General features: G+C 38.9%; 1 protein-coding gene across 1 annotated transcript in view; it reads right to left on the reverse strand.

Annotated features, from left to right (window-relative positions):
• Positions 1 to 7,100: 7,100 nt before the first annotated feature.
• The window catches only part of gbe1b (glucan (1,4-alpha-), branching enzyme 1b), a 106,282-nt gene continuing 95,723 nt past the window's right edge, over positions 7,101 to 17,659 (reverse strand). The window contains exon 16 of the mRNA XM_026934885.3: positions 7,101 to 9,839. Coding sequence (XP_026790686.2) covers positions 9,777 to 9,839 — 63 coding nt within the window. The 3' untranslated portion in view covers positions 7,101 to 9,776. The remainder of the gene's footprint in view (positions 9,840 to 17,659) is intronic.

The raw sequence follows: 17,659 nt of genomic DNA on the forward strand, positions 1-17,659 counted from the left end.
GAGTATGGAAACCAGTCTTATCTCTCTGGCAGGGATCATAATCTTGGTTCAGAACACTAAGAGTGGCGGAGAGAGAGTTAGTTCGAGTTGGTTGGCAGCTGGACACAGAGGAGGCCTAGGCCATCAAGGGTAAATCCTGAGTTGGAGTCAAGAGGATTGAGCATTTAGAAGTGAAATATGTTTATATATTATGCGAAACATCAAATAAACCCATCAGTTCCCTAAGCAAAAGTGCTTGTTTGCATCTCATTATATAACTAAAGCACAGTGTTCTCCCAGCTGTTTGGTGGCTCTGATTAACACCTTCAGAGAGATGTATTGTATATTTATTTTGCAAATGACAGTGCAATTTGCGTGATATGAGTAATTATGAGTGCTTCAACATCTCGTTGGCCTTCGTCACTGTCACCGTGCTCTTACTGAGTTGACGCAGAGGCACAAAAAGTGCTATGGTGCTGCTTTTTTAGTAATAAAAACCTTTTTATTATTGACATATATCATATATATCTCTGTAGCTTTTTAATTTAAAAAAAAAATCATATGCACTCTAGCTTCAAATAAATGAAGCAGCTTTACAGTTAATGGCTCTCTGAAGTCACACAAAATTGTCAGTGTGGCCCAGGCAGATAAAGTTTGAGTGCACTAATCTTGTTTAATTATTAGTTGCTGAGCTAGACCTTGGAAATGCTGCTATGGCAAACATTACGTTTGAACATTACATTTGTATGGTTTGAAAACAAAAACAGAAAATGATCCTGAAAATATGATGATGCTCTTATATTTTGTCGTTTCCTACTATTAGGCAGGCACTCTTATCTTTATAGTCTTCATGGAAAGTATATCCTCAATAGACCAGAATTTAAGAATACAATTCAGCTATATCCTGTTAGAAAGGAAAAGTTAGTATGAATGCAAAAACACAGTACAAGTCATGTTTTTTACATTTATTTACGCATTTGCTATTGATAACTTTTTTATTAGTGCATGTTTAGTGCTGGTTTAAACACTGAGTCAAGATATTCCTTCTCAGTCTTCGCTGGAAGACGGTCAGACAATCAGGGAAGTTCATTACGCCATTTTTACATGACCTGAAACTCTGACTATAAAGACTATAAAGATAAGAGCATCTGCCAAACAGTAACGACAAAAAAATAAGAGAGCATCACATTTTGAGAATCATTTTCATGATTACCTCACTATTCTTTTCGTTTTCAAATCACAGAAATGTACCGTTTGAATGTAAGGTTTACTATAGCAGCATTTCCAAGCTCTAGCTCAGTGAACTTCCCGTGAGTCAAGAGGTGGGTCCTTTTTATCCTTCGCTGGAAGACAATCATAGACTCAGGGGAAATTCATTCCACCTCTCCCTGCAGCCAGCTGTCAGTGCTATTATCAGTTTGTGTTGACTTTTTTTTTTTCCTTTTCTATTTCTCTCTAAACATCTCCAAGATGTCCGTTTCCCTCTGTTTGGGTTCCTCTTGTTTTCTTCTCCTTCTCACCTGTTTCTCTGCTTGAATAATATGAAGCTCACTGCTGGCCCTTATTTCCATCTGACTCTCAGTTTTGTTTCTGTCTCTTTCTCACAGCTAGCTGCTCAATCACATTCTCAGTTTCTGTTTGATTTTTAATCTCTTCATTCATCCTTGTCTTTTTTCCCCTAGACTCTGAACATTTCAAACAGATCCTCATCCTGCTGTTTCCTCACATCACCCCTCTCTCTTCTCCATCCCTCCCTCTGCTCTGTACTGATTGTTGGAGGTATTTTTGGGGTTTGGGGTTTGTCCTCCTGCTATTCCTTCTTTCAGAATATTATGATGTGTTCTATGCTTTCTCCGTGCTGCCAGCTGCTCTATAAGATTATCCTTTTGGTCGTTTGCTTCTCGGTCTTTTGATTTTCCTCTAACATTACTTCGCTTTCTCTAAATATTTGAAATAATATCCATTTTTCTTGCTGTTAGGATGCTTCTCTTTTTTCTCCTTAGTTCTCCATTTTGTTTTTGTGACAAGCTGCTCAGTGTCCACTTGTTCCCAAGTTTGATTCTTTGCCACAACTTTCTTTTCCTTTAAATAACAAAGGAAAAGTCAATGAAATTATCTTCCTGCTGGTTTTGTAATTCTCTATCATTCACCTCAGTCTCTTTCTGTTTATTGTTTTGCTCTGTTTCTGTCTTCTTGCTGTCCATTTCTGTGCATATATACTTGTCTTTTCTTAAACTCTTTCTCCATTTTTACTCCGTCTGCTTCAGTCCGTCTCTCTGCCTCCATCGTTCTCTTGAAGTCTTCCTGTTTTTTTCATTTCCTCCTGCCTCTTTCTGTCTGCCTCTCTCTCCATCTCTTCCTGCTGCTTTGCAATTGCACAATCTTTCTCTTCTTCTTTTTAACCAGTTCTTTATATTTTTCCTCTTCCCTTTTCAGACACAGGGCCTTCTCCTCATCTGTTTCTTTGATTTCATTTTTCATCTCCCCTTGTTTTCATTTTGTCTATTGAGAGTTGTGAGATTCTCAGTGTAATTCTATCTCCAATCTCTTCTCCTCCAAAGGCATTTCCATCTCTTTGTGTTGCTCCATTTTTTTCATCATATGCCTCTCTCTCTCTCTCTCTCTCTCTCTCACCTTCTCCCTCTCACCTTCTCTCTCTCAGACTGCACTTGGTTGTCCAGCTCTTGGATTTCCTTTTCATGTGTAATTCTCTCTCCAAATTCCTCCACCTCTCTTTTCTTACTCAAAGTCTCACTTTTTCTTGTCATATCCTGCATTTGTTCCAAATATTCCTCCTCCTCATCCTCGAGCAGCTCATCCTTCACCCCAGTTTTTCTGCCACTACTTTTCTCAGATTTTTCAGCTCATACCTCAATGCCTCCTTTCTCTCTTTGGGCTCAGCTCTCTCCATCTGTCAGTTTTTCTTCATCTCTTTCAGTATGGCCAGCATTTTTTTTTGTTAATATCATGCTGTTTCTCCAGCTTGTTGCATTCTTTCTTTCAGCCAATTCAGCACTCTTCTCAGTTCATCCTCCTTAAACCATCCACTCTTTATGGACACTTTTATCAATCTGTCTCTAGTAGTCTTGATGTTCATGGTTTGGTCCATTTCCTGTCTCTACTGGCTGCAGTATGGACACTGTAGTGTTTTTGTCACACCAAGGCAAGTCTTTCGCTTTTATACTCTCTCACAAGGTTCTGCATGAAGTACCTCAGCTCATTTTTCTATAAAACAATACAAATAGGTTAACTGACAATTCATCTAAAAAAAAAAAAAAAAAAAAAAAAAAAAACCACAAGCATTGCTGATGTTTTTGAATGCTTTAGAAAGCCAATTAGCAGTTGTGCAAACAAGCATGGGAACACTGGAGCCCTTTGGCTTTCATTGTTAGCTGTGATAGTTTTCTAGACATGAGTAATACTAATAATTGTAAATAGCAATAATATTTTGAAATCCTACTGCGCCATTTAAATGTAGGCTACACTATCTTTTTCTCTCTCATCTCTCACTTCATTAACAATAAGAATATTGTTGCTTTGTCTCTTCAGGCTGCCTCCATTTCTCCTCTCACATTTGCATCTCCAGAGCTTGTGCTTTATGCAGATACATCCTGTTCATCTCTCTGATCATGTCCAGCTCTCCTTTTTCCTCCTGACTTGATGAACTGCTGGAGCTGCATTTTCAAATTGTTCACTTGCTTCAGTTCTCCATGCTTCTCACATTGTTTCTTTTTCTCCTGTAGTTTCTTTTGCTTCTTTTTCTTCTTTATCTCCTGTGTCCACTGCAGCTCTCTCTATATATCACGTTTCTGCTGCTCCATCTCATACATCAGACTACGGCTTCCTCCACTTACTGGGCCGGAAGAAGTAAATAATATAAAAAGATTCACAAGGTTTAGAGCTAACTTGTTTTTGACGAGGTGGGAGGAAACTTGAGAACTCAGAGGAAGCCCACACAGACATGGTGTGAAAATGCAAGACGGTAACCAGAGCTCAGGCTCAGACCCTGGAGCTGTGAGTTTTCAGAAAACTGAAATAGAACAGGTTGGCTTCAATGCTTTTCCACTAGAAGCTTGAATAATTTTGTGTTTAAGAACATAAACGAATTTGATTGTTATGAATTATTGTATTTTACACTTGCAGGTCCTGTACTGCATAATAAGGTGAAATAGGGCTCTATGGAGCTACCCATAGAGGGCAGCATTATATCACAGTACCTGCTTATTTTCTGCTGAGTGAACTTCTCTACGTGCTTCATGAAAATGAGGACAAACTGAAGTCAGTGTGTCCTAGAAAGACCTTTCAGACAGAGCCAGCACTGAAAATGCAACACCTAGGCAACACCACAACACCTGGGGGCATGTAGTGTCTTCAGTGAGTGGCTTTAATATTTAAACCAATGTGTTTGATAACACAAATGTATTACAAAATTATCCTAGTTCTTCTTGATAGTTGGTCTGTAGTTTGTTCTGCATGTTTATGCTGTTTCTGAGCTTATGTTATTTCATTTTAAAGAAAGGGGAATGATGAAAGCAATGCAAAAAAAAAAAAAAAACACCAATTTTAATTTTCACATTTCTATGTTTTATCCTTCCATGTAAACAATCCGAGGTTAAAAAATGAACTAAGGTTTCACTTCATGTAAAAAAAACAACAACAACAAAAAAAACATTGTGCCATACATCTACCATTGTGCTAAAAAACATTGTGCCATACTTGAATGGCGTCTCTTCTTCCATAAATATGAGCCAAGTTTGGTCCAGTAGACCCAAAATACTCTTGAAGAAGTGAGAGCGTGAAAGAGGAATTGAAGAAGAATAATGAAGACCCTTCTGTCCCACATGCGTACCCTTGTGGAGGTGTTGGAGTGCCTTGTTCAGTCTTGATTTCCATACCTGTTTCTTACACTCACAGCGGTGATTAATGACAAGGAGCAAACTTGATTAGCACAAAAAGAGTCCAGCTGTAACAAAGTAGGCCCCGCTCTCCTACAGACTCTTCTCTTTCTGTTAACACGTTCCATTTCAGAACACTAATGAACATGCCTCTGGACGGTATGAAAGGTGTGATTAAGCAAGAGGCACCTCCTTCAGGCTCACAATGCAGCTCGTTCATGAGGCAGATATTTATGCAGAGTGGCGCTCTCAAGCTTTTGGAGAGCTGGAAAGGGAGATATTATAAAAACTGCTTTTGGTGTTACATAAAGAGAAACAGGGATTTGGAGCGCTTGTGGAGAACCATTAGAGAGATGGTGTCGGAATATAAAATGCAAATTCTTTTTTTGCTCGTGGTAGGAAAAGGAGATCAAACTGAGCATATGGTAAAACAGTTAAAACAGTTTAGGATCTGTTGCATGGCTCAGTAATTAAACAAAATTACTGCAAGCACAAAACACTGCACAGAAAAGGCCCTCCTATTTCATAAAAATGATACACCAGCGACATTAGTGCGTCAGTGAAACATTTGCTGAGCACACTTTTTTTTGCACAATATTATCAGGTAGCAGCAGTATTGATATTTAGAGTGGTATAAGTTTCAATGATTTTTACAATCATTCAAAGGTCTAATTCAATATATCCAACTGTAGGGATATGTTTTCTCAGTTCCTTTCTCTTTGCAGCCTTCAGACTGCTCAAAAGCACCATCAGCTCCCTTGCCTGAACTTAATATTTGAACTTTTCCTTAACCTGCACTGTTTTATAATACAGCAGCAAGGATTTCTATTCACTGTTTACTCAACCTTTGCATTATTCATATACATCAGCATAATTGCACCATTAATCTTGCACTAATAGTTCCTCAGGTACTGTTAAGATGTACATAATTATATTTGCACAGCTCTGTGTATCTGTATTTATCTACACAATTTTTAAAAATCTTATTATTATATTATTTATATCCTTATCGTAATTATTTGTTCCTGTATTTTTATTTATGTATTATTTGTATATGTTGCTGTAGCACTTAAATGATCTTAATGATCTTAATGATCTTAAATGATCTTAAATGACAGCACTTATATATATATATATATATATATATAAACAAAGTCCTCTTAGTCACTTTCAGGAAGTGCTTTATCCTGGTAAGGGTTGAGGTGGATCCAGGAACACTGGGCATCAAGGAGGAATACATCCTGGATGAGATGCAAGTCCTATAATATCTTAATATAAAAAACAGATATATGAGCCTGTGACATTCAGGGCAACACTATACACAATACATACAGATAGGTGACAAATTAAAGGAAAACAACAACAACAACAACAAAAAAAGGTAGTCTAAGAAAGATTTTGGGAAGATTGGAAAGATTGGGGAGATTGGGGAGATTGGAGGCAGTCGTGGCCTAATGGATAGAGAGTCAGAAGGTTGTGGGTTTGAGTCTCAGGTCCAGCAGGGATTGTAGGTGGGGGAGTGAATGACCAGCGCTCTCTTCCACCCTCAATACTACGACTGAGGTGAGACCCTTGAGCAAGGCACCAAACCCCAAACTGCTCCCCGGGTGCCGCAGCAAAAAAAAAAGGCTGCCCACTGCTCCGTGTGTGTGTTCATGGTGTGTGTGTTCACTACTGTGTGTGTGCACTTGGATGGGTTAAATGCAGAGCACAAATTCCGAGTATGGAGGTCGTGTCACTTCACGTCACTTCACTTCACTTCAGTGTGGCTTAGCAAACGCTCTGGAACGGTACTGGAGGAATGATCACCATTCTTCCAAAAGTTATTCCCTCAACTGGTGTTTTGATTATGGCAGTAGAGCACAAGGTCTAACTGTCTCATATAGGTGTGCAGTTGGGTTGAGATCCAGTGACTGTGAAGGCCATAGCATATGATTTACATCATTTTTATCCTTATCAAATCATCCAGTGACCTTGTGCCTTGTGGGTAGGAGCAGAGTCATCCGGGAAGAGACCACTCCCATCAGGATAGAAATGTTTCATCATAGGATAAAGGTGATCAGAAGAACTTTGTATTGATTTGCAGTGACTGTTCTGTTCTGAGGACAAGTGGACCTAAACCATGCCAGAAAAATGCTTCCTACAGTGTAACAGAGACACTGTTCTCTCAAATATTTCTTTCATTTGTCATCCATCTGTACATAATAACCATGACAACACATCAGCTTGCAGTGTATATATTTTATATTTATTTTTCCACAAAACTGAAAACCGTGGACAACTGTGTTGAACCTAAGGAGAAAACTGAAATTCAAAAACATTACATTTCCACAGAAATTTGTACATGATTACATCCACTTACTTTTAATTATCTCTTTCATCTTTCACAAAAACACAGCTTTTCAATGAGAAAATAGCTACAACACTTTTTTGTCCCAAAACAGATTTGATTCAAATGTATGACTAAAAGAAAAAACTAACACACACATACACACACACACACACACACACACACACACACACACACACACACACAATTTCTCTATTAACCTCTGTGGACGGAGAGACATCTAGAGCCTCATTATTTCTATACGAGCATCTTATTTTTATTTTTTTTTACAGGACAATGCGGCTTGATCAAAACACAAAGCAGATCGAAAGGTGTGTCTCTTTAAATACAGAGGGCAAAGGAAAAAGGCTCTTTATTTATTCAGCAGAGCAGGTTCAGGATAATAACCCCTAATGTATTTACACACAGTTTCATTCTGCTTTCTCTATAGAGGATTCAAAAGCAGGCCAGCATTATCTTCAAGTAGCTACTCGACATTAATGAGAAACACTGCTGTTGAAGAGGGAAGGCAGGCAACGGAAAGTTCATAATAGACCAAAATTATAATGGGACAGTGTGATGCCCATTTACCCATTATAATACTGCGAGGTTTTATTTAACTGAAGATACCAAAACACAAAAGGAGAATTTGTGCCAACACGTCATTTACAGTTGACTTAAATGGGTAAATGGTTCATAACTAACATTCAGATTAATATATATAAATATATATAGTAACTAACACATTATTCTGGGCCTAATCGAAACGATCATCATAACTCAAATCCTTGTTAGACTTTCTCGAAATAGTCAACACCTTCTCTAAATAAAGTGGGACCCCATTAGCACAGTGTCTGTGGTCATTTCATTCACAATCATTCAGGCTTTATAAACATAGATGGCCTGAATATATAGCTGGTGATTCATAGGGCAGGATCTCCTCTGTAACAATCAGGAGACAATATTAGAAAATTAATTTAATACAACATACTAAGAGAAGATATGCTTTTCTTATTCAGTGAATACACAGAAGTGGTTTTTTTTTTCTGCTTTCAGATATTTAGTCTTTCTGAAGATATTACATCCAACATTTTAGTTCATTTCCTCCCACTAAGATCAAACAATCATCAAATCATCTTCCTACCATCCATTAGTCTAGTGGTTGGAAAAAAAAAACATTGCAAGGAACACCAAATTAATAGAGTCAGCCTATCAGAACTTACAAAATACCACAAACCAAACGTGGAAATTACTCAAACGTTTACATTTTCTCCACATTGAACGGCTCACACATGACATGTATCTTAATTCACATTTAGACATTCTCAGTGTAGTTACAACAAATATCAGGAAGAATTTTCTTCAGAAGGTACCATAATATCAGTGTCACCATACAGTATGTGGTAATACTTTACTTTAGCGTGTTCCCAGGATAACATAACACCTTCATAAGCTCATCATGACAACTGACATAAACATTTAATTCATTCATCTTCAGTAACTTCTTTATCCTGGTCAGGGTCACAGCAGCTCCGGAGCCTCTCCCAGGAACAGTGGGTACAAAGTGGGAATACACCCTGGACGAGACACCAGTCCACTATAGTATACGAATACTTATAAAGGTTTACTTTTTTATGGTGTCAGCTGTCTTAAAACTGATTTTGCTCATTTTGATGTCAGGTTGACATTACAACTGAGTCATGTGACAGAGAATTTTGTTGACATATGGTTGTGGTGTGACTTTTTCTGGGCTGGATTACATTAGAAAATCATTTTAAATGACTTCATAGCTCAGTGCACTTGTATATAATGACGATAATGTAACATCAGAACCAAATGCACTCTAATTTAAACTCATGTAAGGGCCAAAAAATATACACATCTCTGTTCTAGTGTTGTTACAGTGTAATGATTAAGATAATGTGTTCACTATCAGCAGTATGTGACTCTGACATATCCGAAGTGCAGAGACTTACAAATTCAACGTAAGTCAACCCTGAAAGTGTTATAATCGAACCTTAGGTCAACAAAAATATGTCTAGGATTTATGTATACTTAACTAAATGACCAAAAGCTGACGGCTGATACTTATGGGAATAAGCTTTTAGAAACATTTATGTAGGTTTATGTCAGTTGTCATGAAGGGGTTATGTTGATATCATGTAGTCGTATGAACACAACCCTCAGGTGAAGTGCCACCACATGTATTTAATTTTTTTTCAGACAGAGATTAATAGCAGTATCAGTAATTATAGCAAACAGATACCATGTACTAAGGCCAGATGGTGTTTACTCACAGTTTTAGAAAAACGTACTATTTATGTATCGTACTGTAACAGCAACCATGAGATGCACTACGATCTACCATTTTTTCCCCCAATTACATGTTATATGGCAAATTAATTCCAGTGTGTTATGCTGAAAACAAACAAGGTCTTGTTTAGAAACTGTTGTGAGTGGAAAGGTGAAGAAACAGAGTGAGGGTGTTATGGTGTATCAAGCACAAATCTTAGATGGAAATCAGTGGAGAGACGCATTTGCTGAGTATCAATCTCTCAGTGAATCACTGTGTTTCAGTAGCAGTAATCGATTTCTTCGTTGGCTAGAACAACAGCCGTTCTGCAGGGAATGTAAACCTGTGAGAGAAACAGAGAGGAAAACAGAATAAGACTCAAAGGCAAGGATTTAACCACCTCTGAGACAAAATACTGCAGTTTAAAAATGTGCCTATGTAGCTATACAGGATCTAGCAATTCAGGATCATTTATACATATTTATACTTTTGAATTCTCCAATTTGATTAGTCACAAGGTTGAGTCATTTTTTATAGCAGCAGTTCAGGCAATAGTGTTGGTTGTAATTTAAATCATGGGTTTATATTAATGCAATTGTTCTAATATGTTTTCGCACTTGCACGTTTTTGTTCTCATATGTCATTTACAGGGATTTGGATTGAAGATGATCTACATAATCAAAGGCACAAAAAATAATATTGAAATGGCCTGTAGTACATAAGTAAACTTATATCTCACAGTGCTTAACTAAAACCAACAAACAGCAGCCTTTTTTCCCATCCAAAGGGTAGTTACCATAAACCACCATATATACGTGCACTCCGGTTTCTACCGTGGCTGGCCTTAACGCGGCCTGAATGCAGGCTGTGTGCTATGCTTGATGTAAGTCACACTCAAATCTAAAAACGAGTCGTGCGTTGTGCTGGCAGTGGAGTAGCCATAAAAATGAATTTCAGTGGGACGAGGAAATATACAATCTAAAATCATATTGTTTTCCTGATCTGTACAATTATATTTGCTGGTTATGACGTGCTCATGCGTTTCAGGTGGATGTCAAAAGGGAGCAGTGAGGACACAAATTTGTTATTTAATCATTTAAGGCACAATCTACCATCAAACAATCTTTTCATATTAACAACATTGCCATAAAATATCTTTATGACAGCTCCACTGAAAAAAGATTAAAACAACATGTTAAAAAGAGGGGGAAATTACACCTTATACACTGCTCAAAAAAATTAAAGGAACACTTTTTAATCAGAGTATAGCATCAAGTCAATTAAACTCCTGGGATATTGATCTGGTCAGCAGAGTAGCAGTAGCAGAGGGGGTTGTTAATCAGTTTCAGCTGCTTTGGTGTTAATGAAATTAACAACAGGTGCATTAGATGGGCAACAATGAGACGACCCCCAAAACAGGAATGGCTTTACAGGTGGAGGCCACTGACATTTTTTTCCCTACTCATTTTTTCTGACTGTTTTTCACTAGTTTTGCATTTGGCTAGGGTCAGTGTCACTACTGGTAGCATGAGGCGATACCTGGACCCTACAGAGGTTGCACAGGCAGTCCAACTCCTCCAGGATGGCGCATCAATACGTGCAATTGCCAGAAGGTTTGCTGTGTCTCCCAGCACAGTCTCAAGAGCATGGAGGAGATTCCAGGAGACAGGCAGCTACTCTAGGAGAGCTGGACAGGGCCGTAGAAGGTCCTTAAACCATCAGCAGGACAGGTGTCTGCTGCTCTGTGCAAGGAGGAACAGGATGAGCACTGCCAGAGCAATGACCTCCAGCAGGCCACTGGTGTGAATGTCTCTGACCAAACAATCAGAAACAGACTTCATGAGGGTGGCATGAGGGCCTGACATCCTCTAGTGGGCCCTGTGCTCACTGCCCGGCAACGTGGAGCTCGACTGGCATTTGCCACTGAACACCAGAATTGGCAGGTCCGCCACTGGCGCCCTGTGCTTTTCACAGATGAGAGCAGGTTCACTCTGAGCACGTGACAGACGTGAAAGGGTCTGGAGAAGCCGTGGAGAATGTTATGCTGCCTGTAACATCGTTCAGCATGACCGGTTTGGTGGTGGGTCAGTGATGGTCTAGGGAAGCATATCCATGGAGGGACGCACACACCTCTACAGGCTAGACAATGGCACCCTGACTGCCATTAGGTATCGGGATGAAATCCTTGGACCCATTGTCAGACCCTACGCTGGTGCAGTGGGTCCTGGGTTCCTCCTGGTGCACGACAATGCCCGGCCTCATGTGGCAAGAGTATGCAGGCAGTTCCTGGAGGATGAAGGAATTGATACCATTGAATGGCCCCCACACTCACCTGACCTAAATCCAATAGAACACCTCTGGGACATTATGTTTCGGTCCATCCGACGCCGCCAGGTTGCACCTCAGGCTGTCCAGGAGCTCAGTGATGCCCTGGTCCAGATCTGGGAGGAAATACCCCAGGACACCATCCGTCGTCTCATTAGGAGCATTCCCCGACGTTGTCAGGCATGCATACAAGCACATGGGGGCCGTAAAAAAACTACTGAGTACCATTTTGAGTTGCTGCAATGAAATTTCAGCAGAATGGACTAGTCTGCTGCATCTTTTTTTCACTTTGATTTTCGGGGTGTCTTTGAATTCAGCCCTCTGTAGGTTGATAATTTTCATTTCCATCAAAACATGTGGCATCCTTTCGTTCCTAACACATTACCCAGTCCATATCTGTATAGATATCCAGCATGATATTTTTCCCCATTGAGATCTGATGTGTTTTCAAAGTATTCCTTTAATTTTTTTGAGCAGTGTATAAATCCTGATCTGCGTTTCTTTTGCAGTAAACTCGAGCAGGCTACTTCACAGGCTCTCATCTCCAGATCTCTGTGCTTATAGTGTAGCTATCTGGCTAGTAGCTTTCAAACAGAAACAGGAAAAATGCATCATGCCAGTTGGGTAATCCTGTTTGTTTCTCATCACAGCAGCTGGTATCCATTAAAATATGATTAAACAAAGGAATGTGTTCATAAAAAACTTTTATTATTTTACTTATTAACTCCCGTTAGGGGTCGCCACAGCAAATCACCCGTTTCCATTATGGAAATTCAGTTTATGATCGCAGGATTTTTATGCCGGATGCCCTTCCTGACGCAATCCTCCCATCTTATCTGGGCTTGGGACCGGCACTGAGAATGCACTAGCTTGTGCCACCCCAGTGGCTGGGTTTGGTGCCCAGCATGGGGCTCAAACTCACCATCCTGAGATTAAGAGGCTCATGCTCTGCCGACTGAGCTAGCCAGGCACCAACATTTTAATAGTCTTCAGGACTTTTTGCTTCCCGATTTTTTTGGTAATATGACAAGCTGTTTTTTTTTTTTTTTTTGCTTTATTAACTTCGGATATGACAAAAAAAAAAGAGAGAGACTGTGGAGGGAATGACTGTTCATATTTTTTATAACATAAGTGAAACTTGTTTTTCACTTGCTTTCCAGAATATTAATTGTACTTAAAAAAACATACTTATAATTGGTTAATAGGTTAAAGATTGTTGGAATTGTTGGCAAGTTGCTGTGGGACAAGAGGAATAAAACACTTTGGGACATGTTATAACAAAATAATCCACTTCAGGGTGGAAACAGGCCAAATCACATCACCCTATTGGGGATTATTTTCCTATAGCAGTGTTCTCCATCATGTTTTATTCCTTACTTTTTTTTTTCAATGAGAGGTATAACATAACAGTCAAGACACATCATGTTATATAACTGATACATAAACACAAACAGGTCTTGAACAGCAGGATGGAGAAAATAGAAACAAAATGTGAGTTGCTTCTGTTGGCTATTCCATCAATCATTACAACAGTTTTGTATTTTTGGAGAAAAGTGCCAGCTGCTGGACAGAAAAACATCTTGAGCCTAGAGCAATGTGGAGAGTGTTGGTACTGCCTCAGTATGACTTCTCTTTCAAACACAGAATAAGACAAAATGAGTGAAAATGCCTTGTAGCTCGTGTTAACAGTTTAAGATCAGCTTTCTTTCTCACCCTGGTGGCATTTCATTTCATTTCATGTTCACTGGTCTCGTGAATATCATTTCCATATCTCGTGTTCTACATATGCGAGGTTTGACGTGGAAAATTACTGTTTGCTTTGCATGAGAACAGCTGTTTCAGTTTTTCTGACAATGTGCAAATGTTCTCAATCAATTCCTATTCATTTAAATCAAATTCATCTATGCTTTAATAGTAGCCTGTTACCTATGCAGCAGATTTTACCACTATTAGTGTATTCCCTGCTAGTACGTCTACAGGCCAATCAGCATTGTCAAACACATCATGTTTCTGCAGAAGAACAGTAATTATCTGACTCAGTCTACACGACCTATCCGACCGATTTCCTATTTTTCTTTAATATTGATGAGGGAGAGAGGAAATTTGGGGAGCTTCTCACCTATTCCATGCTGTATTTACCACAATGACATCTGAAGTTCAGCCCAAAAATAGGCTCTGCCTCGGTTGGATGAGTCACTTGGGGTCTGACACCCTGTAATTCTCCTTTAATGCTATTCCAAGAGAATCACATGCACCTTCCTAGCCAGAATCCACTTAACATGCTAAAAAAATGAAGCCAGGTTGGGAGAGCAACTCCTGCCGGAGTTACAGCCGTAACACACTAACACAATGTTGCATATCACACATTCACATCTTGCGCATCCGTGAGCTTTTCCTCTTTAAGACACCTAAGTTAACCAAGAGCAAATACTGGCAAACACACAAAGTTGACTCCGCAGAGGCCAGCGGCATGTTTCAGTGCTTCTCTTCCCCACTGAAAACCTGCTGGTTCCCCCCGATGCTTCTGAGAGCGTTTGCTGGGCTCAGAATTCTGGCACGGGCGAAGCGCCACGGGAGCTGAACGAGCCAGCACTGCAACACTGACAACAGACAGTGGTGACTAATTAAACCGATTCAGCGGGGAGAAGGGGAGCTGGAGTACTGCTGTTCAAAGAGAGAGAGAGAGAGAGAGAGAGAGAGAGAGAGGAAGAATCGTTGCACCTGGCGAGACAAAAGCTACCACTGTGCAGGAACTATACAATGTCAACAACATTTATTTTCCAGGGCGGAACAAAACAATAGTGACAAATAGCAAATTAATTGGCAAACAAAGAACAACATGTATCCCTAATGTTATTACTGCACAGTGTCATATAAATGTTGATGAATGTTTCCCATGTTATGGAATACGCTGCATTGTCAGGCTAGGAATCTCAAAACAAGCCCTCCATATTGGCAATTCACAATGTGTTCTTCAGAAGTTCAGAACTTCGTATCTGCCATAACTGCAGCAATGTCACATCTATGACTCCATTCAGATTTCTCAGATAATCCGTTGGCATTACTGGCACACATTCAATGATCAAAACATTCAAACCCCTTTCAGAGCTATGAAGAGACTCATAAGACTTTGAAATGTATAAGGTTCTATATGACTATTTTGGAAAAAGGTGAGTGAATGTTATAAATGTGTTATTTATATACTACTGAATATATGTGAGAAGTTTTATACCAGTTGCTTAAAAAGATCTGCTTTCACTTAAAAATCTCAAAATCACAGAAATATCTGATTCTTATACTTCCAAGGTCTTGATCTGCAGTGTGAATGTTAACATGTCTAGAACCCTTAAAGTCAAAAATCCACCAAGTCGACTTTTTATGTTTAAAATTCTCTCATCTACAACATCTTTGGTTACTGCTTTCCTACACTACCCACAATGCTGTTTGACTACCCGCTGATAGTGGTGCCATTAGGATTTAGCTCTTGCTTCATCTCTACCTAAAGAGAGCAATGCAGCAGTGCTTTAGTTCTTTAGTCTGTTCAGATATCTCGCCTCCTCGTCTGTACACTCTGCTCAAACATGCTAATACCACAGTCACCGTCATCGTGCTTATCATCTCACAGATCGCTAACTAGCTGAGCCGAGTCGCTGCTGTAACTCCACTAAATCTGTGCTGGATTTCTCATAAATCTGACATCGAACATTGCTGGAAAATGGTGAGTGAGAGAAGAAGCTCTTCTTCTTTTGTTTTTAGGAGCTAACCAAGAAACTCATTTTAAAAGTTTAAAAGTTCTATGTAGAACCGTGCAGTTAAGGGTTTTCCTTTCAGAAAGGGTTCCAAGTGACAATCCAACAACTCTTTCTTCTGGAAATTTAAAAAAGTACCCAAAAACCCTTCACAGTTAATGGTACTGTTACCAAAGACAAGTAAACTCTGTCCACAAAGAGAAGGAACGGGTGTTGCTGACTTTTTCTTCACTTTTCACTCTTTAAAACGGTCATCTCACATATTAACAACTTTAATCGATTATGAGTTTTGGCCAAACAGTTTTTCCCCATCAGAAAGCCTGTTCTAAGACCTAACATGGCCTTGTGCATGTATTATCTGACAAGGATTGTGTACAAGGTGCTTGGAGGCCTTACTGGTCTTTAGAATTCACTTCGGCACATAAATATTCAACTAAAAAAACTCCTGCTGTGATGTATACTGCACCGACGAGAGTAAAGCATCAGAAAGAATCTTTACTGTCTCATTCTCAACACATTACGAGCCTTTGAAAGTCACACAAAAAAAGGTAGAAAGCAAAAAAAAAAAAACTCAAGGAGGAAATTCAGTTCATGTCTCATGGCATCTCTGTAGCCCTTTGATTCTGCTTTTGGAATCTCTCTGACTCGTATTTTGCAAAGTGTTTGCTTCTGGAGGAGAGGCAGTAAAGCTTTGAGATGTACTGCTGCAGTGAGATGAATCAGTGCATGGACCTGCAACGCTAGCTGAGTAAAAATAAGCTTTTCCTGGCTCGGAGCACTAACCATTCACATTGTTCCACAATTTATCCCTGTATCCATCCTTCGTTCCATGAAGCCAGATATGCTTTATATGGATTTTCACACAGTGTCAGTAAAGACAAACTTCTCAAAGAAACTTTTGTGATATTCAAAGGTATATTCAGTTTTTCAACGTGCACTTTCAGAACAGAGAAAAGTGAGAGCGTGAGAATAAATGCGAATAAGGACCTACACAGGTTAAAAAGCCACAACTAAATTATGAAAAGATTCTTTAAAGTAAATTGAATCTCAAAAATAGTTTGAATATTTAACAAAACCAACCATATATTAGCTAAAAAATTAACAGGAATGGGAATACTTACAAAAACTTGTCAGAGGACAGAGAGAAAGTGGGAGTATTTTTCACTGTGAGCTTTGCTGCTTCATTAGGCCAAGAGATCAGTGCTATGAGCTGTTTTTTTAGGTCAAGGCTACCAAAAGTTAGTCACACACGGATACAGTGTGACTACACACAGCTGTTTGAAAAGCAGTTGTTAATAAAGTGATATAGTGAAATATTTTAGATACATAGAAATACATAACTTTTTTTATCGTCAGTCACAATTTCTACACAGCAAAATGCAAGGTAGCAAAGTAGATGATTCATCTGCATTCTGTAATGTGTAGGAAAGAAAACACGACAGGGCTCGCTGTTAGGAAAATAATCAACGATGGGGTGGTGAGATGCGGCCCAAAGTGAAGTTACTATTACCACCCTGAAGTTCTTTCTTTTCCAAAGGCAGCATGTCCCAGTGTCCCAGCAAGAACAGTGTTTTATTCCTCTTATAACACTGCAATTTGCCAATTATTAAAATTTTTATTTATAAAAGTTGTATGAACATATTATAGTTTATAAAACAAATTAGTTCCAATTTTGTTACGACTTATATTATAGCAGCTATAAACAATTATTACAATTTTTATTTATTAAAGTTGTACGAATATATAACAGTTTATAAAACAAATTAGTTCCAATTTAGCTATGACTTCCGTTACAGCAGCTCTAAATAGTCACTGAAGTCTCCTTCCAGAAAGGCTAAACATACATCTCATCACAGAAAACTTCACCATATTCATGTTACTATAGAAATGATAACATATTAGAAGGCGCACATAGACATAAACCTTGCTGCTATTTGTTTAGAAATGAATCAGCACCAATCAATGACCAATCCGAACTGAGAATTCTACGGCACTGTGGTATAAAATCATAATCCAATTATTTGCAACTATGCAGCAATTAACTACATTATACTTCAGATCAGACAATGGGACTCTGAGAGTCAATTTG

This window comes from Pangasianodon hypophthalmus, chromosome 14 (assembly GCF_027358585.1).
Source record: "Pangasianodon hypophthalmus isolate fPanHyp1 chromosome 14, fPanHyp1.pri, whole genome shotgun sequence".
Classification (NCBI taxonomy): Eukaryota; Metazoa; Chordata; class Actinopteri; order Siluriformes; family Pangasiidae; genus Pangasianodon; species Pangasianodon hypophthalmus.